At 34.3% G+C, this 27,774-nt stretch overlaps 1 protein-coding gene across 2 annotated transcripts in view; it reads right to left on the bottom strand.

Moving 5' to 3' along the window:
* ASAP2 (ArfGAP with SH3 domain, ankyrin repeat and PH domain 2) overlaps nucleotides 1–27,774 on the bottom strand; it is a 261,971-nt gene that overhangs the window by 127,615 nt on the left and 106,582 nt on the right. For both annotated transcript variants that reach the window (XM_074288099.1, XM_074288098.1), the window contains exon 3: nucleotides 17,698–17,843. In XM_074288099.1, the coding sequence (XP_074144200.1) occupies nucleotides 17,698–17,843 (146 nt within the window). The remainder of the gene's footprint in view (nucleotides 1–17,697; nucleotides 17,844–27,774) is intronic.

Here is a 27,774-nt window from a genome sequence, read left to right as displayed (position 1 = left end):
TAAATTCCTTTTTCAAAATTTTTCTAAACCTTTTTTCTTAACTGTCTACCTGTAAGAAACCCTTTATCCACACAAGCTTAGATTTTGATTATTGATACTGAATATCTAAAGATCTATCTCATTTTTTATTTCCTTTCAAAGTCAAATGAATCTTACACCCCCAATATTCAGTTTTAGCTTTTGGATTTCTTAAATCTGGCAAGTGGTGAACATGACCTGAAAACAGAGGTCAAGAATTCATAAATGCCTTTGATGCTTGATTCATTTAAAGATCTTATTTCTATTAATTTCTCCCTCTACTATTCATTCAGTTATACTTTGTGACAAATTAAAAATAGGAAAAAAGGAGTTCAGCAAAAACAACCAACTAATTAAGCATGTGAGACAATATGTTTAATATTCCATATCTCTTCTCTCTCACTCTGAAACAAGGAGAGGCAGCTGCATTTTTTTCATTTCTTCTTGGAAGCCAGGCTTGATCATTATAATTATACATCATTTGGTTTCTGATTCTTGTTCTTTCCCTTTAAATTGTTATACTTACTGCATATAGTTTTCCTAGTTCTGTTTACTTTAAAGAACTCCAGGAAACTAAGTCAGTCCCAGTCCTGGAAACATCTATCCATTAGAAAATATGGTAAATCTCCTTATATAGCCATGATTCTTAATAGAATCCTAATAACCTTTAGAATTTTGTACTTTCCCTTAAATATAAATTACCTTCCCAAATAGTCATATACCACTCCCTAATTGAGAAGTGAGTCAAAATTCACATTTTATTCTTTAGGACTTCATAGATCCATAATCTCAGCAAAGTGAATATTTCCTTCTAAATAATACAAGTGAAAGTTAAAGGCCATGTCTTTTCATCCTGTCCAAGCCTTGCTCATGTCCTCTCATGACTTCTTGAGAGAATGCCTACCCAATCCCCTGGAGACCTTCCTCCATGTGAATGTTTTGCTCATATCAGTGCAGAGGACCAACTGTTACATTTTTAGTACATGACTAGTCTACCTCCTTTTCTGATCATACATTTTCTATGCTACTTTTTTGAGTGCAAGACATTATTGGCAATAAAGTGAAAGCTACTTATACTGACATACGCTCTCTATTTTACATTTCACTATATCCAAATTTATGGGAAATCAATTTAAATCAATAAAAAAAGTTTAATACTTTCAGATTTTCTTAAAGACAAAAATAAAACTAAAATAAATTTAAATTTCAATGAATCCTCAATATAGAAATGGAGGAGAGAATCATACACTTTAGTGAATAAAGAATTGCTTCTCCAACTTTTTATGATAGGGTGATATTGGATATTTAAAGTCCTTTACAACAAACATGGCTCCTTCATAAATTAACTTCTCTCCACACAATCTATAATCAAAATATACTTAACTTTCTTGATATTCTTTGAACAAGACTCTCTCCATCTTCTCTTACTCTATACCTTTTCACCAACTATCTCCCATGCCTATAATGTTCTCCTTCACCTAGCCTCCTTTCTGGCTTTTTTTAAAAAGTAAACTTAAATTTCACTTGTGTATAAACTTACATGGCATTTCTTGTAGATTGTCTCCCCCATTATGATGTGAGCCCTGTGAGGGTAGAAACTGTGATTTTGTTTTTTTTGTATCCTTAGAACTTAATAAATGTTTCTGAATGACTGGTAAAAATGGGACTAGATACACTAAATCAGTGGTGTTCAAATTAAATAGAAAGGGATCCCTACAGGTTGCATGCTGATTGAGAAAACCACAAATTATCTATTGACATTTTATCTATATTATACATAAACATTTTAATTATTTTTTTTAAACATTTCACAATAAATTTCAATCTGGTTCCCATGACAGTGGAAAGTTTTGCTGGAGTTGAACATAGCAAGATGCTCAGGTTTGACATCTCCATAATAAATGATATCCTTGTTTTCAATTATTTGATTCATAAATTGAACCAATTAATTTTGGTAATGAGATCAAAGTAGTTTTTAACAGCTTCTTAATCAAGAAATACTTGAGGATGCTAGATGGTCTGTTGGATGAAGCTGTTGCAAGTCAGTAAAAGTTAAACTCAAATGTAACATTTATTATTTGCATGACGTTGGGATATTTATCTAATCTCCTATCTGCCTCAGTTTACCATCTAATTATTATTATTATTATTATTATTATTATTAAAGTATTGCTGTTTTCAATAACAACAATAACATAGAAGAGCCATATTGGAAACAACATAGTTGTGAGGGTGATGAAGGATTGATTCCTGAGGCATCTACACAAGAAAATACATCAAAGGGATAGGAAAAAGTCTCAGACCACAATAATCCGCAAAGGAAATCAAGACAACAATGAATAATTTATATGTCTACTTTCCCAACGGTGTACAAACTTTATGAGAATTGTGTAGCTTGAATTGAAAGCATTATGAATGGGAGCAGACAGGCTTTCACAAACAATATTCTACGAGAGGATAGATCTTTACCATCACACAAGTATCTAAAAGATGTAAGAAATACAAGGTCCTTCTTTTTTATTGTCAAAACTTTTAATTCATAAGAATAAATGTTGCCTTAAATATATTTTTTTTTTGCAAAAAAATCCATTCATACATCACTACAATGATGTGTTAGACACTGTATTAGGTGCTGAGGAAACAAACACTAAAATGAAATGTTTGCCCTCAAGAAACTTACACTAACAAAGGGGAACAACTTGAACATATGTGGATACTATGACCTGAATCAACAGAGAGAACATTCACATCAACCCTCTCATTTTATCAATGAAGAAGCTTACTACATTTTTATTTTGTTACACATAAAAAAGATTTAAAAACTTGTACAGGATCATAGCAATGCCAGAATTTGAATTTGGTTTCTCTGATTTCTCCAATGTCCTTCCAATCATCCTGAATATGGAAATAAATAATTCTAATAGAAAATGGAAATTTTAATATATAAGAGATCTTAGGCAGAATAGATTACTTTCAAATTCAGCCTTATACTTAAAAAGTATTCTAATACTCTGACAAGAAGTTTTTTTTTCTTTTAAAAATTATTTTTTATGGCTTTACATTTTTTACACATTTCCATAAGAATCATGTTGGGAGAGAAAAATCAGGACAAAAGGGAAAAATCACAAATACTATGCTTCAATCTACATCCAGTCTCCATAGTTCTCTACCTGGATGGGGATGGCATTTTCCACCTAAAGTTTATTGGAGTTACCTTAGATCATTGAATTGCTGAGAAGAGCTAACTCTGTATCATAGTTGATCATCATACAAGTTTGCTGTTGCTGTGTACATTTTCCTGGTTCTATGACAAGAGGTTTATTTGTTTTTAAAATATTCATTCTTTCACAATCTCCAGTAAAATCCTAATCCAATTCTTCATCATATTGCAGAAGTGATTCTGGATTTCAGCAAAAAGCCAAGATCTTAATTTAAGCTGGAAAGTACAGATCCAGTGAAGAACTGGGTGTTTATAACTGAAGAAACAGCATAGCAGATTCAAGATTCTTCACCATTTGTTCATAAGATAATACATTTTCAGATACTACATTTCCCAAAAACTTTATACCATTTCACAAAGGAATTGAAATTTGCATCGTTGAAGCCAGAAGCAGAGCTAAGAAATCATAAATCATTAAGGTATTAAAGTGAGGTATTTTCTCACAATAACTCTATGAAGTAGGTAGATTTTATTACTTTTTATTTTACTTTATTTTAGTAATAGCTTTTTATTTTCAAAATATATGCATAGATAATATTCATCCTTGCAAAATCTTGTACTACTAATTTTCTCCCTCTCCTTCACAGCAATTAATCCAATGTTAAAAATATGCAATTTTTCTATATATAGTTCTACAATTATCATATTGCACAAGGAAATAGATCAAAAAAGGAAAAGAAAGAAAGAAAACAAGAAGCAAGCAAACAACAACAAAGAAGGTATTTTTACAACAATAGTATTTTTACTATTGTTGTGATCTACACTCAGTCCCCTAGTCCTCTTTCCAGATGCAGATGGCTCTCTCTGTCAAAAGTCTATTGGAATAGGCCCGAATCACCTCACTGTTGAAAAGAACCACGTCCATCAGAATTGATCATGGTATAATCTTGCTGTTGCTGTGTACAATGTTCTCTTGATTCTACTCCACTTAGCATTAGTTTGTGTAAACCTCTCCAGGCTTTTCTGAAATCATCCTGCTGATTGTTTCTTATAGAACAATAACATTCCATAACATTCATATACCATAACTTATTCAGCCGTTCTCCAAATGATGGGCATCCATTCAATTTCTAGTTCCTTGCTACTACAAAAAGGGCTGCCACAAACATTCCTGCACATGTGGATCCTTGTTACTTTTTTTCTGATCTCTTTGGTCTACAGGTCCAGCAGAGATACTGCTGGATCAAAGGGTTTGCATAGTTTGCCCTTTGAGCATAGTTCCCATTTTGTTTTCCAAATGGTTGGATCAGTTGGATCCAATAATGCATTAGTGTCCCAATTTCCCACATCCCTCCAATATTCATCATTATCTTTTTCTGTCATCTTAACCAATCTGAGAGGTGTATAGTATTACCTCAGAGTTGTCTTAATTTGCATTTCTCTGAGCAATAGATTTAGAGCATTTTTTCCATATAACTAAAAATAGTTTTAATCTCTTTATCTAAAAATTGTTCATATCCTTTGCATATCAATTGGAGAATGGCTTGTATTCTTATAAATTTGAGTCAATCCTCTTTATATTTTAGAAATGAGGCCTTTATAAGAACCCTTACATGTAAAATTTTTTCCCCAATTTTTTGCTTCCCTTCTAATCTTGTCTGCATTGGTTTTATTTGCACAAAAACCTTTTAATTCAATAGAATCAAAATCAATTTTTGCATTTCATAATTTCCTTTAGTTCTTTGGCTATAAACTCCTTCCTTTTCCACAAATCTGAGAGATATACTATCCTTTGTTCTTCTAAGGTAGTTTTATTATCCCAATCTGAGATTATGGGAGATTAATAACTTCTTCTAAATCATGTTCCAAATCAGTAGCTGTCAAAACTAGAACCTAGGTCTTCTAATTCCTAGCCTGCTAATGGTTTTCATACCACCTCAGGCTTCCTATTGGGACTTAAATGGTAACAAATTAGGGACAAATATTTCTGAATAAAAATGTACTCTGTGAGAGAAAGATGAAGTATCAGAGTTTGAATTTAAATCTTAACTCTGCTATTTACTGTTATTTCTCTCTGAATCTCATATAAAATTCTTCCTCTATAAAATTAGGGAGTAGGACCAGATCATCTTTAATGAACTTTCTAACTTAAACAGTCTGTGAGAAACTTGCTTCTTGATTCTGCTGCCACTAGCGGAGTGGGGATTGGAGAATAGAGAGGAAAATCAATAGATTACTATAATCAAAAGGTCCTTTTGTCCTCCTAGGAGGAAGATGGTATCCATCTAAAGAAGGAATTGGTTCAACCTAAGTGGTAACACTGAACTAATGCTTCCATTTAACCTTATGTTATCATTCAAGTTATCATTTCCCCTTCCCCACTTTTCTCACACAGAGCAGTCTGGGCAGATTTTCAGGGAATTTAAAAATGAAATGAAAACAGGGCAGTGTTTGTACATTGTTATCTTCAGTATGTGGAAAGAGACCTTTTTTGTGACATAGTCACTGCTCAGGAAACGAATACCCCCCCCCCCCCATACACATACACACACGTTCCTACAAAAAGAGCCATCACCAAGCAGATGCTTCCAAAGCTGCCTTCTTGGCAATGAAACACGGCTGATAGTTTGTTTAATTAAAAAGGGGAGGGGGAAGAGCCCACACAGATCCTTAGTGTTTAACAAAACTGAAAGATCAAAATGGACCAGCTGGCAGAAACACTCTGGCAACTTTCACACCAAGGGAGAAAAAAAAGAAACCATTGACCTGGTTTCTGCTTTTAACACTACTTCTCTGGCACTCACAACTACTTTGATCTTTTGTGCTCTATTGTGGAAATGGAAGGGAAAAAAAAAAAACAAAAAAACAACCAAACTCTTTTCTCCTCACTGAAATATGCTGGAAATTTCACAAGAGTAAAAATGTCAATAAAGCCTATGCCTGGGACATAAAGGTAATATTGAAGGAAAAGAGCAACTTACCATAATGGAATTTTGTTTTTATCAAGTTCAGAAAATACAAATATCTTTAACTAAATCACCAAAAATTCCTGACCAAATATAAAAACTCTAATTTAATCAACTCAAGGAACACTAGACCCAGAGTTAGAAAAGCTAGTCTTAAGTCCTAGTTCTGCTATTCACTTGCTGTCTGACCCTGGGAAATTTTCTTAATTATTCAGAGCCTCAATTTCCTAATAAGACAAATGGGTTTAATAATATACTTGTACTGTCATTTCAGAGTTGTCAGAATGTGATAAATTATCATAATATAGGTTTATTATTTGAGTACTCCAATAAAATTTCTGTATAAGAAATTTAAATAACATTGACTGTAGGTCACATTCAGGTTTTATAAATACCAGAATGGAAGAGAAAACGTGTGGCATATATTCAGATCAATAATGTTATGAGTAAATCACTAAACATCATCCATTAATGACAATCAAGTAAAATCATTTATGTCAAAGTACTTTATAAATTATTTTGTTAAAGTGTATCCTTTAACTGTACAGTGATCTACATAAGACAATAACTATATAAATTACCTGTCAAACTTTAGACTTTGATGAAATGAACAATCTGGAGATCCTATCATAAAATCACAACAGAATGGAAACTATGATTCAATTACCTTTAAAATGTAAATAAGCCTCACTAAAAAGCCTATAGTTAGTTACTTTTTATTTATCATTACACCAATATAATCTAGACAAAAGATAAATGATTATAAAAGTGGTTGGTCTTACTCATAAAGCAGAGTAGATAGCTCGAGAATTCCACCAAATACATACCAACTCCTCAGTGCCTGAAATATTCCTTATATTGGACAAATATTTTTTTTTCCAGTTAAAAAAGTCAAGTTTAAAATAAAAATAAAGCCTGAAAGAATTATCATATTAAATACATAGTAAAATGACTGATATCAAAGTCATTCCTGAGAGTAGAGGGAAACTATATGGAGGGATGATTTTCAGATGCTAATGGGGATAAGGAAAAAATGGGACACTAAGGTACTGTTTATAGAATTGTGAAATGATTCATTAATTCTGGAGAGCAATTTAAAACCATTACCAAAAGGCATAGAACTATGCATGCCCTCTGACTCAGCAGTACCTCTAGCAGGTGTATATCCTAAAAAGATTTTTTTTTTTTTTTAAAAGAAAAGAAATAAGAAAAGGGCCTATATATTTGAAGATGTTTCTAGCAGGTCTTTTTGTGGTGGCAAAGACCTAAAAATTGAAGGGATGCTTATTAGTTACAGAACGGCTGAAGTTGTGGAATATGATTATAATAGAATATACTATTGTGTCATTGTGTTATAAGAAATGACAAGTAGGATGCTTTCCAAAAGAAACCATAAGACTTTTACAAACCAATGTAAAGTGAAGTGAATAGAACCATGAGAACATTGTACACAACAGCAGCAATAATGTACAATGATTAACTGTGAATGACCTAGAAATGTTTTTATTTTTACATTTAATTTGTATTCTTTTTATATGGAATTGTAATTTACATGTTTTATTTTTACATGTAATTGTAATATATATATGTAAAAAAACAAAAAAAAATTTTTTTAAGGCATTTCAGTCAACTTTCTGGTCAACTACTATTGAAATTATAGATCAGAAAGTCTTTCCAGACCAACAGTTTCTTACACGTTTTCTTCCTTTTATTAGATAACCTGCTTAAGGACAAGAATTGACTCATGCTTTTAACCTGTATCCTCAATGCTTATTAAAAACTTAACAAATGCTTTGTCATTCACTCACTTATACCTTAAAGGCTATGGAGCATACCTGGAGCTGGACCCCTTCTCCAGACAGATTTGGTGTGGCTTTTTCCAATAGATCATGTAGGTTGGCTTGATAGTAAAAAACTTGGTCATCTCTTGGGCCAGGGTCTCTCAGTAGTTAACCTTACCTATATATGCAGATCCAGAGTAAGCCTCCACCCTCCTTTATAAAGAAAAGCTTTCAGATTCTATGTTGTTACACTAACCCATGCTATTTAAGTTATTAGTTTTCAAGACAATTAGAAGCAGCAGCTGAGTGATAAGGGATGGTTAAAGACTTAAGAAGATTAAAAGTCAGTCACTAGAAGTAGAAAAGTCCAAAAGTCTACAGACACTGAAAACAAAGATGCACCCTCTATCCCAGATTCAATAATCAATGAGGGCAACACTATATTGCATCCAAGAACTTGTAATTTTAACTAATATTTGTAAGATAAACCTGGGTCATGAAGAAAATATGATTTGTCATTCTGTTAAACAAGGCAGGGAGTTCAGAAAAAACTAAAAGTGTTTAATGTGTGGATGATTAAAGGATCAAGCTTTAGTTATTTGGCAAACTCATTTTAAGGAATACTTAATTTCTCAGGTAGGAATAGATAAATAGAATTCAGGGAGACCATTCAATAAAGAGAGAAAAGGTTTACCAAAGACTCAGATAAATACCAACACACAAATGGTTTGGAGTTGGGGAAGAAAGAATGGAGCAAATCTTTTAAAACTTGAAATACACATAAAAGTCGTAGTCTGCTTTGTCCACAAATCTGAAGTGCCCCTCATCCAGGGAAAATGCTACAAGCCCTTTAATTTCCTTTAGGGGATCTTTTTACCCTTTAAAAAGTACCTCTCATTGAACAATTTTATTATTAAGAAATTCTACAGAGCCTTTTAATATCCATTAAACAAAATCTAAGCCATCCACTGAAAAACATGCCATAGACACAATCTCATTGGCAAAAAAAAAAAAACATAGAACATTCATATTATAGTACCCTAAAGAAATATGTTTGCTAGTCAATAGAATTTTTACTTGCAATTCAAGGAAAGTAAACACTATTACATTCTCGATCTTCTGTACTGCATTATGCTAAATAAAATTGACAGAATTGCTAAAGATAATTTCAGCCATTGACAAAAGAATACCTAATATATACTTAATATACCTAATAAAAATAATATACTTTATGAGTCAACCTAATATTCCATCTATTTGATAAATTTTCCAGTGAATCTTCACAATTCTTTCATATCTTTTCATTAATTAGTTGGTATATTATACTTTTTCACTTATAGATTGAGACATGTAGATAGCTCTATAAGAATGGAATATCCATTTCAATCCTATTACAATGCTTTCTTTGTGATATAGAAGTAAAACTGGGCTTTTGAAAGTTATGTCAGTGAGCTCCAGTTCTGGAAAATTCTACCGATTGGAAAGACTTCAAGTATGGCCCATTCATGAGTTGTATTTCTATCATGCAAGGATAAATTTTCAGAAAGCCTTATTACCTGAAATATTGCTATTAAGTGATGTACTATTTTAGTCATATAATATATAGACCGTCTTCTGAGGCACAGAAGAATCATTATTTGCATTGGTGAAAGGAATACTCATATGGATAAAGCTATAAGTCCTTTAATTACTGTGAAAAAAAAATGGAGACAAAGAAAATGTGTGCCAAACACAGTAATCAAGGCTTTGAGAACAGATGATACCCTAGATGTTGGTTAAAAAAAAAACAACAACAACAACAAAAAAAAAAAAAAAAACAGGGGGGGGAAGCTTGCTTAACCATACATATCCATATCCAAAAGGAAAAAAAAGATTCTTCCATCACCTCACACTGATTTCTAGACAGAAATAGTTGTCAGTATTCCATCCCCAAATCACCACACTGATTTTGTACATATTCTATCTATATTCACTTACCTGTGAACATATTTTTACATACATACATACATACATACATACATACAGAGAGAGAGAGAGAGAGAGAGAGAGAGAGAGAGAGAGAGAGAGAGAGAGAGAGAGAGAGAGAGAGAGAGAATGTAAGTTCCTTGAAGGAATATACTGTTACTTTTTTCTCTGTAATCTTACTACCAAGCACAATGCACTTGGCTTTAGTTATTATACTTAATAAATGCTTGTTGATTAGCTTTCTTTCCTTATCTATGGGAGGCAGTCTGATTCCACAGGGATGACAACAGGATAGAAACTCGGATGCCACAAATTTAACTTTCTTCCCTAACAGACTATTTATTTTACTATTTATATTTACTATTATTCCTTAAGATTTATAAGGTGAAGACATCTTCCCATTAGTAAAACTTTAACTCCCTAATCCACCTTATAAAGCAAATATTCATCCTGATTATTTATGCTGTTCCTGCTCTTGCATCCTCTTCTAGACTCTTTAGGTCTAGAGAACATGAGAATATGAATCATGGAGAATATCTGGACCGCTAGACTGACCTGCTAGGTGACAATTTATAACATCTTAGCAGCTCCAGACTTAAAGATGAACCTTTCGCTTCAGTTTCTTTAAACATAACCTTGTGTTTTTTTTTTAAATTAAGAATTAATAAACATTAAACATTTCAATATACAAAGAAAAAACAAAAAGAAGAAATGTTTAGGAAATTGTGAACTGTGATGTTTACTTTATTTTCCCCCTACTATGTACAAGTTTTTTTCCTTTTAAATAAGATGAATCCAAATTTAACTTAGTAGTTCTAACTATGCTTTAACTGTCTCCTTTTGAACTTCCTTTTACTCTTTTATGTTTATTTTTAAAAAATAATTCATTGATGATCTCTTTTCTTTTATAATTATCACTATTCCTTTATTCAGTCTCACCCCCCCCACCTCCCATGAAAATATTAAATAAACAAATGTAAAAGAAAATAATAAGGAAAAACAATTTCACACACGGGACATATCTTAGTAATGTACCACTGGCTCAAAGAGGTGTGTGTAGCTCAGTAATACTTTAGATAAAGTTCCAAATTACTTTTCAAAATAGTTGGACCACTTAGATCCCCCAACATCAAAATAGCATGCAGCTCCTGTCTTCCACAGGCTCTCAACTTTTTTTTTTTTTTTTTTGGAGGGGAAGGTATCATTTTCCAATCTGATTCATATGATTTAGAATCCCAGAGTTATTTTAGTTTGCATTTCCCTTGTTTGAGCAATATGGAGCATTTCCACATAGCTGTTAAGAACTTAGATTTCTTCCTTTGAAAACTGCCCACTCAGCTCCTTTGGCCATTTATTTAAAAGGGAAATTGCTCTTATTCTTAATGTTTTGTATAAATTTGTCATATCTTGGACAATAAATCTGATAGAGATTATTAGAATTAGGCTATAAACATTTCCCCCAATTAATGGTTTCTCATTAAAATCTAAATTAACTGATTTTATCTATATATAAAATTTTCAAATTTATGTAATCAAAAATTTCCATTAAGTTCTGTGATCTTCTCCATACTTGTTTTGATCAAGACAAGAACTCTCCCCTTCTTATCCATAGTTATAAAAGGTTATATCTCCTTTCAAATTTTAAGAATTTGTTTATGATAGGGCCTTTTATATCTAGCTGACTATGCCTTTTATCTAGGTCTTCTTCTAATGTGCCACATACAGACACAGACTATTGTTCCCCTCTACTGCATTTCACACAATCTTACCACTTCTTAGGAAGCCTAAGAATCTTATGAAATATTCTCATATATATTTTTAAAAGTCAGCTTTCTTGTTCATTCAGCTTTAAATAATTTGATTTGATTTGATTGTTTACTTTGTCTTTTTCTTTGCCTATCAACCCTCCCACCTATTGCTTTGGGGATTGTAAACAAACCAACACTATCTACTTTTACTTTATCGAACTTACTAAAGAAAAAAATAAGTGAACTGACCATCCTGTTGTTCCACCCCACCATTCCTTGCAATCTCACAATTCAAAATATGTTCCCTGGCCACCAATCCCCTATGTGTGTCGTCTCCCCCTGAAAGAATGTTTAAATAGCTAGATGGCTCAGAGAAGAGAGCACAGGACTTGGAATCAGGAAGACCTGAGTTCAAATCCAGACCCACTTATCAGTTATGTGACCCTGAGCAAGTCCCTTAACCTCCATTTGCCTTAATCCAACCACAGAAAAAGTAAATGGCAATCCTCTCTAACACCTTTGCTAAGAAAGCTCCATATAAGGAAACAAAGAATCAAGATAAGTCTGAATAACCAAACAACACTTTAACATTAGCATGTAAGCACATTGAAAATAGGGACTGTCACTTTTATTTGCATCCCTATATTTAGCATAGTTCCTGGAATATAAATAATAAACACATAACACATGTTTTTTCATTCATCGATTCATATTCTATTAATTGCTGAAAATAGGAGAGCAAATTGGGGGAGAAAGCAGCAAAGTCAGGGTAGAAAAAAACCCCATCAAACATAATTCCCAATTCTCAATCCCTTCTTAGCCCTTATTACCTTCAGAACACAGTTAATGTTCTACCTTCTTTGAAAGAAATTATACTGATCCAACCATGCTGGAAAGCAATTTTGAACTACGTCCAAAAGGCTATCAAACTTTGCATACCCTTTGATGCAACACTGTTTTCACTGGGATTATATCCCAAAGAGATCTTAAAGGAGGGAAAGGAACCTGTACGTGCAAAAAATGTTTGTGGCAGCCTTTTTCGTAGTGGCTAGAATGGAAACTGAATGGATGCCCATCAGTTAGAGAATGGCCGAATAAATTATGGTATATGAATATTACTGTTCTATAAGAAATGATCAGCAGGACGGTATTAGAGAGGCCTGGAGAGACTTACATGAATTGATGCTAAGTGAAATGAGCAGAACCAGATCATTGTACACGACAACAAGAAGATTATATGATCAATTCTGAGGGACATGGCTCTTTTTAACAATGAAGTGATTCAGGCCAGTTCCAATGATCTTGTGATGATGAGAGCCATTTATACCTAGAAAGATGACTATGGGAACTGAGTGTGAATCACAACACAGCATTTTCACTCTTTTTGTTGTTGTTTGCTAGCATTTTTTTTCCTTTTTTTTTTCCTTTTTAATCTGATTTTTCTTGTTCAGCAAGATAACTGTATAAATATGTATACATATATTGGATTTAACACATATTTTAACATGTTTAGCATATATTAGATTACTTGCTATTTGGTGGTTGAGGGGAAGGGGGGAAATTTGGAACACAAAGTTTTACAAGGATCAATGTTGAAAAATTATCCGTGCATATGTTTTAAAAATAAAAAGCTTTAGTAAGAAAGGAAGAAAAGGAAGAAAGGAAGGAAGCAAGCAAGCAAGGAAGGAAGGAAGCAAGAAAGGATTAAGAAATTACAGAACTAAGAACTTTGAGGGATTATCCTGTTTAACTTCTACTTCCAGGCAGGTAAATTATGAATTCTATCACATAAACTAAATGCCCAATGACTTCTTCAAAATCATACAGCTACTGGAACTAAAGTACAATGATAGAAGTTGGACTGAATGTCCACTGAGGTTTCTTCCAGTTCTAAATTCTGAGAATAAGGAAAACTTGTTTCTATAATGTTGAATCTAAGGTGCTATAAAATACCAAAATGCTTTCTCAGTCCTCAAGGTGGTTCATTATTAAGCATTTGTCACCAGAGAAATAAATATACATAGAAATTCCCACAAACAACAGGAGCTAAAGGGAATTTCAGAGATTTTGAATTTGCTCATTTTACAAGTAAGGAAATTGAGGTCCAAAAATGGGAAGTGACCAGCAAAGGTGGTATTCAAATTAACAACTTTTAACTTCAGATCTAGTGTTCTTTTTAAGCTAACTGCTTTCATTTCCATCTCCACAAGGAAGAGTCATACTGGAACTTGAAGTTCAGCATTGCTACTAATGCATATAACATGATCTATAGAAAAGAAACATCTTTCCAAGGCCATTTAACATCCCATCAAGAACCTAGAGTGCTGATTAGTATTAGTATTATTATAATAATTAGTATTATTAACTCTAAGGCAAGAGATTACCACAGCATAATGTTACTACCCATGCTTCACAAATTTCTAATTCTGAAAGTAGTGTTTAATATCTCTTTTAAAAAACCTTAGGGGCAGCTAATTGGTGCAGTGGATAGAGCACCAGCCCTGAAGTCAGGAGGACCTGAGTTCAAATCTAGCCTCAGACACTTAACACAGTATGATCCTGGGCAAGTCACTTAACCCCAATTGCCTCAGCAAAAACAAAACAAAACAAAAAAATAACAACAAAAACAAAAACAACTTGAGACTTTACAGTAGTACCATGCAAGAATTTTTTAATATTCAAATTACTTTTCTATTTTCCAGTCATCTTTTCTAAAATGATAGTGAGTTTTCCAAACTTATTCTATCAATAGAAAAGGTGAAAGAACTAAGATAAGAAAAAGACTAAAGGAGTAGGCAGTGAGAATAATAAAAACAAAAGCAAGATTAACTTGAATTTATAAGTCTCCTTTCAGTTTTTGTGGATTCCTTTCAAGTTCTAGATTCTTTTTTTCTCAACAAAAACCCAACAATACTATTACTATTTTTATGGGTTCTCTTCTCTTCTCTCTCCCCCCACCTTTTTTTTTTTTTTTTTTAAACCAGCTCATTATCCTCAATAGTATTAATAACTGACATATCAACTCTGTCCAGACATATTATCATCACCCAGGGTATTAAAAAATGGCAAACAGCAACAGCTAAGCAAAATTCTATTAACAACGACAACTCAAATTTTCCACTGCTCTACCAAAGTTACAAAGCAATTTCCTCCTAATATTCTTTTATAAGTATCTATTGAAACTACTGCTATTTCCATTTTATAGATGATAATACTTGGGCCTAGAGGAGTTAAGTGACTTGCTAGTATGTGCCCAAACTGACCTGCCAGGAGTTCTGGGGGTGGGAGAGAGATCATGGGAGGATGGGCAATATTCCTCCACTAAAAGAAACTGTAGTCCTCTTTACTTCATTAGATAATTTTTATGGATTGCTAAAGCCTTTTATAAATAGTCATCCCTTTGTTGCTAAGGTTTCCCCAAACTTATGTAACCTAGTTCTGAAACCACAGACATATAGTCAGCTTCTAAAGTCATATTGTGAAAGCTTCTCCAACTTGGTAGCTTTTAAGAATCTAACATGGCACACATGGCACAAATTTTAGTAGTACTATCCAAAAATAACTTAAGGGAGATTTTTTTGTATTCTTTGAAAGAAAGAAAAAGAAATTTGGGGCACTAATCTCAACACTCTTCTTATAAGGTGGAAGATTATTTCTGCTCAAAAAACAGAGAAGCAGGGGCAGAAAAAGAAATCAAATGAGGCCCTGGTCTCAACTCTTGCAATGAATCAATAGCTGGGCAGCCTCTGTTTTTTTCCCCTTTCTCATTCTTAACTAAAAATACATTATGTTCCCTCTCTTGTGCCCTTTTGAGTGGAGACTTGTAAACCACTATCATCAGTCCAAGAATGAAGAGTTATTTATTCCCTTGGTCCAAGCATCCTGATAAAATAAATGAAAAAGAGCCTGTTGTTTGTAGCAACAGATGAAAGAAGGACACAGAACACATTAATAAGTGCCTGACCTGGTCATTTTTGACCTTTCTAGGCAAAGTCTGGCAGAAGCAAGCAGGAAAAAAGAATGGTGGGGAAGATGTACAAACTAACGTACACTGTGGAACACAACACCCATCCTAGTTCTTAATGAGCAATGTAATATTTTACCCTTCTCCAGTGACTACAGAGCTATAAGAATAGTAAATAACAAAAGGGCAGATTTCAGAGGAAGCTTATTTTTGCTTCAAGACAAGATAAACCTAGCACATCTGTGTAGATTTTATTATAATTATATCTCACAGTGAGGGAGGAATAACAGTTGGGTAGCATCAAGGTCTACAAATATGATGGGTAGATAGTCAATAGAGGATTTGTGGGAGTATATGGATGGGAAATATATAATGTGAATAGACTGCAAAATAAACTTGTAGAGAGAAAGTTCAATGAGATCCCATTTCCCCAGTAGCATCAAAGGATATCTTAGGATCTCAAGTTCACTCAATCAGAGCTGGAAGAAATCATAAAGACCACTTCATCCAATTTTTACAGATTTCATCTATCATTTTACAGATGAGGAAACTGAAACCAAGAGAGCTTTGATTTATTGCCAAAGGAATGGTAAAATTTGAACCCAGACTTTCTAAAACCAGAGCCATTGTTTTTTCCATTGTACCAATTGCTAGATAAAGCAAAGAGTTTTGCAAACTTTAAAGACTATAAAACTTAGTTTTTTGTATATTTTTCTATATTGTACTTTATTTTTGGAGCCTGGGTTTTTCTTTCTCTCAGGCCGGAAGTCATCAAGCACTTGCAGTCTGTTCCTAAAACTGACTATTATAAAAGCTTTAACTTTTTTGCTTTCAACTTGGGCCAGTTCAACACTTCTCAAGCAGTCTACTGTTTCTCCCTCAACTTCAAATCCCCACCTCAAGGCTCAGCATAATAGTGCCAGAAAATACAGATGCCCAATTGGTTTTGGCTGCACCACAGCTCCTCATTCCAAAGCTCAAGTGCTCTTATAAGGCTCAGTCTTCCCCAGCAGCAGGAGGGGCTGCAGGTGTGTGCCACCATGCCCAGCCTATTTTTCATATTTTACATGTTTCAAGTAAAAAAGAGTGAGGAAGGCATTGCTTCTCTAGTCCCTACATCTGGAGCTGCAAAAGCTCTTTACATTTTCATAGCTTTAATTGCAGGTGACCCAGGACACTCTAAAATTCTAATGTATTTATTAAAGAAAGGCAGCATGACAGTTTACTGATTGTTCATTCAGGAAGGATTGGGTTCTGCTTCTGGTTCTAACACATACCAACTGGGTGAACACAAGCAAGTCTTATAACCTCTCAGGTCCTCAAGCCATTTTCTCAGATTATAAATTACAGATGAGCGGCTGATCTGTATCAGTGGAAGACATTTTTATGTTACTACCTACACTGATGAAATTACAGGTCTGGACCAAAAATTTTTAAAAATCTGATATTAAAAATGAAAAGGACTATCTAGAAATCCTTCCCAAGGAAAGAATCTCTACCATTAGAAATTATTGAATTAAAAGCCAAGGATGTTACAGAGCCTTCAACAGAACAAAACACATTGTCCTAAAGTCACCTATTCTCCAGAATCTAAGCTAATGAATGAGAACAATTAGCATTTCTATATTGCTTTAAATTTTTCATTTCTACATTGCTTTAAGTTTTGCACAGTGCTTAACAAATGTTATCTTATTTAATTCTCACAACAATTCTAGGAAGTGGGAGCTTTTTACATATAAAGAAACTGAGGCAGACAGCAGTTGATTAAGTGACATGCGTAAGTCAAAAATCGTTAAATATCTGTATTCTAGACTCCAGGTGCAGTGCTCTATCCACTACACCACCTACCCCTATTATTACAAACATAATGAAAATTAAAATTTTACTACATTCTAGTATCTTAGATATTCTGTTGGTTTTCTAAGATAGTCCAATGTTTTCATAAAATATAATTATTTTATGGACCAAGTATAAATCACTCAACTGAATTTTATGATGCATGAAATTGATACTTTTACTGAACTCACTTTCCAGTTAAAATAATTAAAAGATTGTCACAACTTAACTTATAGAAGGCCACATGCACAACTCTTACCAGGTTCTTGAAAAGAGCGGTTAGTTCCTTCGTAAACACTGAAAATTTCAGGAATGCACTTCCTAAATCTGGATCATCTCTGCACACACAATTGCCACCAAATTTCTCCAGAGCTTGTGTATACTGTTCTTCATTTTCCACGTGTGCTTCAAAAAGAGAGAGATATCACACCATTACTTTTTTTTTTTATTCATTTTTTCAAATTATCCCCTCCCTCCCTCCCTCCACTCCCTCCCTCCGAAGACAGGTAATCCCATACATTTTACATGTCACACCATTACTTTTGCAGCAATAGTACAAACATTTTTGAACAAAGATCCTTTGGGGAATATGAGTGGAGATTCTGTTAGTTTTTTGAAAAACAAAGTCACGAATACATTACAAGTAATGAGCAAACCCCTCTGTGAAAATATGCTGCCCCTCTGAACAGAAAGAACTCTTAATCACTACTTATATGCCAGTAACCCACTGGGAACTCAACAGAAAGACAGATAAGAACAACACAAACAGGAAAAGGCCAAGACATCAGGTTTTTAACAACAACTTATGGTGTTCCAGGATATGACTACAATCCATATTCAAAATACTTGCACATAAATTTTATGAGCACATATTTCTGGAAGAGCCTCCTTTGGTCAAATGATGGCAAAAGTCTCAAAGGGCAAGTTAACTGACCAGTAGCTGATTCAATAATTATGCTGGAAGGAAGGGTAGGGGAAAAGGTTAGAGCCTTTACATTCCAATCAATGACAAAGTTCTTCCTAGAAATTCAACAATAAAAAGTCTGTTCTCCTCTGCCCAGATCCTGACTATTTCAAGCCCACAGTAACTTATCCCTTCTAGGGAAGAGCAGGCACTGATGAATCAAACAACAAAAATACTTATATGAGAATTCAGCACATCGCCAGGACCAAGGATGTCATGGAGCCTGATAATATCATTGTGGCTCAATCCTCTCTAAAACTACAAAACCAGCTGGTTAGTCAACAAACTTTATTAAGCACCAACCATGTATCGAGCACTCTGACAAAATATGGGGATACAGAGGAAAGCAAAAACAGTCCCTGTTCTCAAGGACTTTACAGTTTTAATAGGGAAGATAACTATGTACAAATAAGATATATATAAAGGATAAATTGGAGATAACCTCAAAGGGAAGGTGCTAGCATTAAAGAAGATTCAGAAAAGCTTCTTGTATATGGAGGGCTTTAGCTGAGACTTGAGATCAGCAGGTAGAGACGAGGAAGAGTAAGGATGGAAGACAGCCAGTGAAAATTACTCAGAGCTGGGAGATGAAGCCAAGATTTGATCTTCTAACTTCAAATCCAATGTGTATTCCAATGTGCTAGTGTGTCTCCTCTTCGTTAGTCCTGGGCAATGATAACACTTTCTGAAGATAGAGGAAGATGGACAAGAAGTGGGAGGGGAGACTGCTGACCATCAATATATAGTTAAATTGCTCGATTTCCAATTTTATTCCATTTCATTTCCAGTTCTTCAGATTGCCTACCCAAAGAGCATTAATGGGGCAAGGACTTTGTAAATCATAAAGCAATCTATAAGTGTGAGTTATCACTGTTTCTGCCATAAGTTATCCTGTTCATCAGTGACACAGTAAAGACTAGAACCCAGAATTTTCTAATGCAAGATTCTTTTGTCAACTATAAAAAACTTCAGAGATATTATCTCCAAGGAAAAGAAAAGTCATCACCCATTCTAAATCTAGTTTCCTGGACCTTAGAATGGAAATCACATTGGGGGTGGTAGGGGTAATGAAGTGTGTATTTGTGTTTGAAAAGCACTCATTGCCACAGTGCCAGACTCTCATGATCCATCATGAGTGTACAAAGTACAAAAGCTTCGGAAAATTCTCTGACCTTGACCTTCAGTGACACTTTGAAGCCTAAGAAATCTCTAAATGTTAGCACAGAGTCTTGGTACTTATTCCACTTTTGGGCTTTTGGCATTCCCACAACAAACAGGTTAAATAAAGAATCTGTTAAGAGACTAAATCCTATCAATTAAATATGAAGAAGGACTGAAAAGAGAAGAAAAGGGAATTGGGAAGCAGCCTGACTTAGTAAAAAATAATAATAAAACTGGATTTAGAGTGCTACTACTTATGTCACATGACCAGATGGTCAGAGGCATAAATTCAAATTTAAACTCAGATGTCAATGACTCCAGGTCCATTGCTCTATCTACATGGACAACTAATTGCCTCAAAGGTCCCTCTTTTTTCTCCTATTTGGAATCTTTTGGAGCTATATAATTCTTTTTTTTTTTTTTTTTTAATTAAAGCTTTTTATTTACAAAACATATGGATGGGTAATTTTTCTTTTTGCTGAGGCAATTGGGGTTAAGTGACTTGCCCAGGGCCACACAGCCAGGAAGTGTTAAGTGTCTGAGACCAGATTTGAACTCAGGTCTTCCTGATTTCAGGGCTGGTGCTCTATCCACTACACCAACCAGCTGCCCCATGCATGGGTAATTTTTCAACACTGACCCTTGCAAAACCTTCTGTTCAAATTTTTTCTCTCCTTCTCCCCACCCCATCCCCTAGATGGCAGGTAGTCCAATACATGTTAAATATATTAAAACATATTAAATCCAATATATGAATACATATTTATAGAGTTATTTTGCTGCCCAAGAAAAATCATATGAATAAGGGAAAAAAATCTAAGAAGGAAAACAAAATGCAAGCAAATAACAGAAAGAAATGAAAAAGCTATGTTGTGGCCCTATATAATCTAAAAATATGGGTTCCATTTCTGCCTGTGCCACTAACAATAAAATCCCAGTTAAATCAGAACCTTTTTCAGAATCAGTTGCTTAATCTATAAAATAGGAAGGAGGGTATCTTCTTTACAAGACCAAATGAGGACAACAAGGCTAATTTAAGGTAAGAAAATGATCCCAAATGCAAAACAACTTACTCAGTTCATTTCAATCACAAAATAGAGGCATAAAACAAAATGGAGTCAGTTATGCTAAGTCTTTGATGGACAAGGGAAGACTCTTTGGAATTCTTCCATTTGTTGCAGAATCTCTCACAGTAAAAATTTCCACAATCCTAGCTATGTATGAGTAAATAATGCAACAATTTTTAATTTCCTCCCATTCCTGTCATCTGTCTGGTATAAATAATCATGTTGTTCATGATCCTTTGTCCTTCTTAGAGATAATTCCAAGATTTTAATTGCTTGTACCACCTCTTGTGATGCTTAAACAGTTTTTGCTATATTGTGATTAAGTTCTTATTGTGACTCAATCAAGTGAAAAGGTTGTATCCATGATTTACAATGGGAATGGCTAAGAACATGTTTTGTCCAGCTTGAAATTTTTCTCACCTTAAAAACTTTACGTAAACTCTTTTCCGGAGAAAGCATGAAAAGGACAGCATATATCCTTTTTATTTAAAAAGACATTGACTTTTGAAATTATCTTAAAACTCCATGGAACATCATAAGGTTTCTCAACAAATAGTGTTTTGTCCACTTGACCTCTCTTAATGACACCTGAGCCATTCTGGTGGCCATACAAGGTGTATAGTTTCTTGACCAAGGCAACTGGAAGAGGAGCCCAAGTTGCCACTGGAAGGAGTATGCAAAAGATGGATAAGAAATAAGTTCTGAATCTTGGCACATCTTAAAAGGAAGTTGTGTTGGTGATGATAGTGATTTGTAAGATAGTTATCCTGAAATGAGTGCTGTAGGAGGTGGAAGATTATAATTACCAAATGTCAGTGAATCTTTAAACATTCCCATGATGAAGTTTTTCCCAAGATATAACAAAATCCCAGTAGTTATCAGTCAGTAAAATAGAGTCAGGCAACTACATTAAGTTTGGTATATGAAGAATTCATTACAAATTTTATTTGAGTAATTTTGCCAGTTGAGCAGAGAATTTTCTGTTTTCAAAGTTCATAATGTACCTAAAAATAAGAGGTCAAATTTCTGTTTTGATACAAAAGGTGGGTATTTCAACCAGTGTTCTGGACAAAATTTAAAGAAAAATCCACTAAACAGGAGCAGAATGATTGCACAATCTGAGGTATAGAGTTCCCTTAGTGATACTGCCCTTATCATTATGCAGTACATATTTCTTCTAGCAATCTCACCATTTGTTATAGTATTAAACCAAGATATGGTAATATTCTTACTTTTTTCTGTTCAAGAATCAGTCATCATTTCAAGGTGGGGATGAATGTGCCTAAAAAAACTGAAACTTTAGAATGCATGAACTATTATTGTTTCACACTTACTTCCCCTTATTGAAGTATGGCATCATGATGCTTCTTTCTTAGATGATTTCTAAAGGCAGAGGCTTCCCAGAGTACAAAGTAAGACAATGATAAATGTGTACATCACCTGACGACATACTCTGAATTAAAACAAATAATGGGATAAAGTGCTTCCAATGCAAGCCTACATAATTGAGCCAATTTTCTTGGTTTCATTTCTTATGTCACTTGGTAAAAGTATGTAGAAACCTCCAGGGAATCAAAAATAAAAGTGTTGTCAATTGACAAGAGATGCTATTACTTCATATGCCCACATGTTAAAGAATACAAAAGAGTAAATATGCTGCTTCAAGTTATTAAGTCCAAAGATTATGGAAAACCTAGCCATGTGATTATAGGATCTTAGAGGGATTTGATGATCATTCTATCCAACTGCCTCATCTCACAGTTGAAAAAACGGACTCAGAAATGCTGATGGGCACAACCAAGCAAATCAGACAAGTAGTAAATAGCAAAACCAAGATCCAAACCCAGGTCTTCTGACATAAAATCCTGTGACTCCAAATCCAGTGCTCTTTCTACATCAGTATATTGCCATAATTCCTCTCTATTCAGACCCATATAACATTTGTAATATATTTTGCATAGTAAACATTTTATTATATTATTGTTTGTATGAATATATATATTTTCCATCATTCCTGTCAAGGACCATATGCTTCTGCATTCTATCATAATGTCTTGTACATAATACATCTCCAGAAAAAAAAAATATATATATAAATAGATATTGTTTTAATTTGCCTTAAGGTTTTTATTTTTTATTATAAACTAAGTGGGTACCTTTGAATTTTTTTTTTTTTTTTTTTTTTGCCAAAAGCAGTCCCAAAATAGGAATCTAAAATAAAGCTTGGGAATAAAGTTTCTGGAAAGTAACCAAAGAGAACATATCAGCCTTTAGGTTATAGTACTTGAAAATGTTTTCATTAAAAAGAGTTCAATCCTCTTAGTTCCCTGTAGAATTCAACTATACTTACAACCAGGGCCTTTTCTTATACTGTAATACTTCAATAAATTAATGAACTCAGTCTTAAATATTCCTTCCATCTATGCAAATAGATTTTGGTCTTCTGATCCTGGGCAATTTTTATTCAAGTTGTCACAAGATTCTCCATAAAGAAACTACATCTGCTATGCACAGAAAGGCTATATAGAGATAAAAACATTTTATGGACTCTAGTACAGCATTGATGAGAAACCAGTGAAGCCAAGTGGAAACTGAGAGGTCATCTAGTCCAGTTTTTTATTTTACAGGTGAAAAAACTGAGACCCATGGGGTTAAGTAACTTGTGTAATATCACATATATAGTAAGTAGCAGAGCTTGGATTCATTCCCAATCTATATCTCTTTCTGCATTCTTGATTTGTAAGAAATTAGGGTAGTCCATTCCTTTCAACAATATGGCACCACCAAGAGAAATTTGGTATTAAAAGTTGTAGATGAATGGGTTTTTTTTGGGGGGGCAGCACTAGGGAGTACCTTGCAACCCTTAAAATCATTATGAAATTGCTTGAGTGCAATTGTTTACTCTCTAGCTTTCTTTTTAACTCCTTGGCCAAGGCCCTTCCGACAGGTAAGAAATGTTAAGATCTTAAAGCTAAATGGGACCTTGGAAGTCATTTAATCCATCTCCCTAATTTCACAGAAAACAAAATTGAGTTCTCCAAATTTTAAACAACTCCACAGACTCCCAACCTAGTTAGGTGCAGAGCTAAAACAAAGAATCTATATTTACTGACTTACAAATTCATACATTTTCCCATCACAACATATTCTCCCCTATTGCTCAAGAACATTCAAAGGCAATTTATAGTTAGGTGCAAAGATTTGAAGAGATTATTAAGTCAAAAAGACTATTATGAGCCCAGTAAGTATATGTTAGTATTACACTAACCCAAAGAACAGAATTCATTCTTGTGTTTAATAAAAACTTTTTAGGAAGATGGAAGTTGTCTTTGGGTCAAAGGACCCTAAGTGAGAGGGGGGAAACAAGCCCCTGACTATTAAATTATATCTTTACCTCCATCCAACTTTCTAGGGTATAAGATCTTATAACATAATTAAACTTGGGACATGAAAATCACAGATCAGAATTATGTAGCAATTTAAAGTTTTCAAAGTACTTTCCTCACAAGAAGTTTAAGTATTACTTGTTTCACTTTATACATAAGAAACTTTGTCAAAGTCACTTTGTATATAGTTACTAATGAATAGAGAAAGGGAATTTTTGTCCATATCTGAATCTAAATAAAGTCTATGCTAACATAGATGCCTCTCAGGTCCTTTAAGTAGCTTAGCTGAAACAGAAGAGATTAGGAGATTTCTAGCTAGCATCACATTCTAAGCAACATAGTTTTATCTTAATTTGATGGTAATTTAACTAACTAAACTCTCAGACCCTTAAACTCTTTAAATCCAAAGCAGCACAGGATACTTCAAAATCTCAAAGCTAAAGAATTTAATATAGTGCCTTGACTCAGGAAACAGTACCTGCATCACATGCTGTAAATTTTCAACTTCATTTTGCTTAATGTTCCTTTCCATCCCCACCTACCCCTGGTACTATTTTCCCCTACATAGGAATCATTTTTGCAATATAACCAACAAATATTTATTGGAAGACCTGCAATAACAAAGAACTCATAATCTCATAAAGCTACTCAAAGTTTTAAAAAGTTCTAGTTATTAGGAAGCTTTTCTTATATCAAATCTAAATTTGATTCTCAAAGTACCATCTATTATTTCTAGTTTTGGCTTCAAAGGCTAGGCAGAGTGAAGTTCAAATCCACTTTGACATTACAGCTTTTCAAATACTTGAAGATAACTATCATGTTTTCTCTCTCTTCTTTTTCCAAGTCTCTTCCCTTCACCAGGCTAGACATCTCCTTCATCCACACCTCAAACAACAGAACTAGTAATCATGGCCTTACTGTTCCACAAATAAGACACTCCATTTCTAGTCTTTAGCATTTTCTTTAGCTGTCTCCCATTCCTGGAATGCTCTCTCTCATGTCTGCTTTCTGATTTCCTCCAAATCCTAACTAAAATTCAATGTTCTATAGGAAGTCATTCCCAATTCCTTTTAAAATCCTAGAGCCTTCCTTGTAATTTCCTAAATATTCTTCTTGTTTTCCTCCATTCTTAAGAAGGTCCAAGACATCATGGAAGTGATGCCATGACATGCAAGTGTGTTGGATTTAAATGAGGGTCACTTACCTCATTTTCTTCTGCAGAGCAATCTGGGTCCAGTGGCCAGTTATAGATCAGGACAACTGGAGATAACGCTGGATGCAGTGGGAGACCTTAGCATTTTTGCTAAATATTAAGGTTGTGATTGGGGTTGAGGTCCCTTTAAGACCCCCCCCCCCAATGGCTGACCTTTGATTTACAAATCCTGGTCAGTGGGCTGACCACCGGATCTGAGCTAACTTGGGACACCACTCACAAGCCCCTTTAGGTATAAAAGAACCAAACTGGAGCTCTCTCTCTGTAGGAGCCCTTCCCCCCAAACATGGTATCCTTCTGGCCATGTAAGGGTTCCTGCCTGCCTAGCGACCACCTCTGGCCCTGGAGTCTTATACCTTTAACTTTACTTCCAAATCCCTACGATAAACCTTTTTATCAATCTAGGTTTTCGGGCCTGTAAATTCTTACAGGGGACTCTGCGCTGTCACAAGACTATCTTTGCACCAACCCAAGAGGGGGTTCGGTTCCCCTTCCCTAACTCTCATCAGTTGTAGTCCACTAAAATACCCAAATATTTTTCATAAAAATTATTGCCTCTCCTATCTTATGCTTGTGAAGTTGAATTTTTAAACACAACGTAAAAGTTTAGATTTACTTCTATTACATTGTATGTTGCATTTAGTCCATTGTTCTTAACCATCAAAAACTTTTTGTATCTTAGCTCTACCATCAATTGTGTTAATCTTTCCTCTTAGCTTTGTGACATCTGCAAATTTAATATGCCTTCTATAAGGTCTCCAAGTCACTGATAAACACACTGAAAAACCTTCTTGTTGGAAATATATTACAGGACTAACTAAGCCTCCTTTAATCATCATTATTTAACTCTAGATCCAGGGGTAAACAAAATATGGTGTGTGGGCCAAATCTATCTTGCTTGTTTTATATATAGCTATAGGAGCAAAAAAATGTTTGTTTTTTTTTTACACTTGGACAGGCCCTGGTTTGTCAACCATTGGTATAGACTAGAGGTGTTTAAACATACCTACATAAAAACTTCCAAGTACATTCCCAATCAACCAATCAAACAATAACTATTTATTAAAAACTACTATGTGCAAGACACTGTGCTATGTGCTGAGGATACAATGAGAAGCAAAAAAAAAAAAAAAAAAAAAAAAAAAAAAAAAAAAAAAAAAAAAAAAAAAAAAACCAGTCCCTATTCTCAAGATTACAATCTAATGGATAAGATACTTTGCAAATTCATATGCAAAGATATATATATGTATATACACATACATATAGGATAAATAGGAAATAATTAATAGAGGGAAGACCCTGAAATTAAGAGGGATTAGGAAAGGCTTCCTGTAGAAAGTAAGATTTTAGTTGAAACTTAAAGGAAACCAGGGAAATCAATAGATAGGAAGAGGGAGGGGGAATACCTGGAGTGAAAAGGTGTTTAACAGTCACTGTTTGAAATTTCTAATACAGTCTTATTATACCTTATATAATAATAAGACTGGAAAGGTAGAATTGGGCTAGGTGATAAAGGGTTTTGAATGTCAAACAGAGAATATAGTATTTGCTGCTAAAGGCAAATGAAAGGCAGTGGGGGTTTAGTGAATAAAGAGGGGACATGGCATTTTAGGAAAAGCATTTTATTAGCTGATTGGAGAACGGACTGGAGTGGGGAAAGATTTGAGGCAGGCAGACCTATCAGCAGTAATTAAGATGATGACTGACTATCCTATGGTGAGTATAGTATTAAAGGGGGAAGATGTTGCAAAGGTAAAATCAGTAGGCCCTGGGGGGAGGGGGGGCGGAAGATTGTATATGAAGAATGAGATATAGTGAAAAACCCAGGATGAATCCCTGGTTGTAAATCTGAAGAATTGGGGGGGAGGGGAAACGGATTGTTTTGAATATAATGAGTTTAAGATGTCCACTGGGCATCCAGTTTGAGATGCCTAGAAAGCAACGGGAGATGTGAGACTGAAGGTCAACAGAAGTAGGGTAAGAGATAGATTTGAGAATCATCTGCAAAGAGATGATAAAATCCAGGATAATTGGATTAACATCACCAAGTAGAGTAAAGGAAGAAGAGAAAAAAAGCCTAGGAAAGAACCTTTAGGACTACCTATGTATATTACAGGGTGTGTTCTGGAAAAGAATACAGCAAAGGAGGCTGAGAAGCAAGCCAGATAGGAAGGAGAAACCAGGAGAGTGACATCCTAAGAACTTAGAAGAGAGAATTAAGAAGCTGCAATAAGGTCAAGAAGATTGAGGATTAAGAAAAGGCCATAGGCTGTGACAAGTAAGAGATCAATAGTAAATTTAAAGAGAGCAGTTTTGGTGAGGTAAAATTAGAAGTCACATTGTAAGAAGTTAAGAGAAAAATAAGAGGAAAGAGAATAGAGGTACTTATTGTAAATGGCTTTTTCAAAACCTAAATGGCCTTTTCAAAAACCTTAGTTACAAAGGCCAGAAGATATAAAGGATGATATTCAGTCGGGGTGGAAGGATCAAGGGAGAGTTTTTTCCAGGACAGGGGAGCCATGGGCTTGTTTGTGGACAGTAGGAA

Source organism: Sminthopsis crassicaudata, chromosome 2 (assembly GCF_048593235.1).
Source record: "Sminthopsis crassicaudata isolate SCR6 chromosome 2, ASM4859323v1, whole genome shotgun sequence".
NCBI classification, from domain to species: Eukaryota; Metazoa; Chordata; class Mammalia; order Dasyuromorphia; family Dasyuridae; genus Sminthopsis; species Sminthopsis crassicaudata.
The sequence above is the reverse complement of the archived record's forward strand: the minus strand, read 5'-3'. Positions and strand labels throughout refer to the sequence as shown.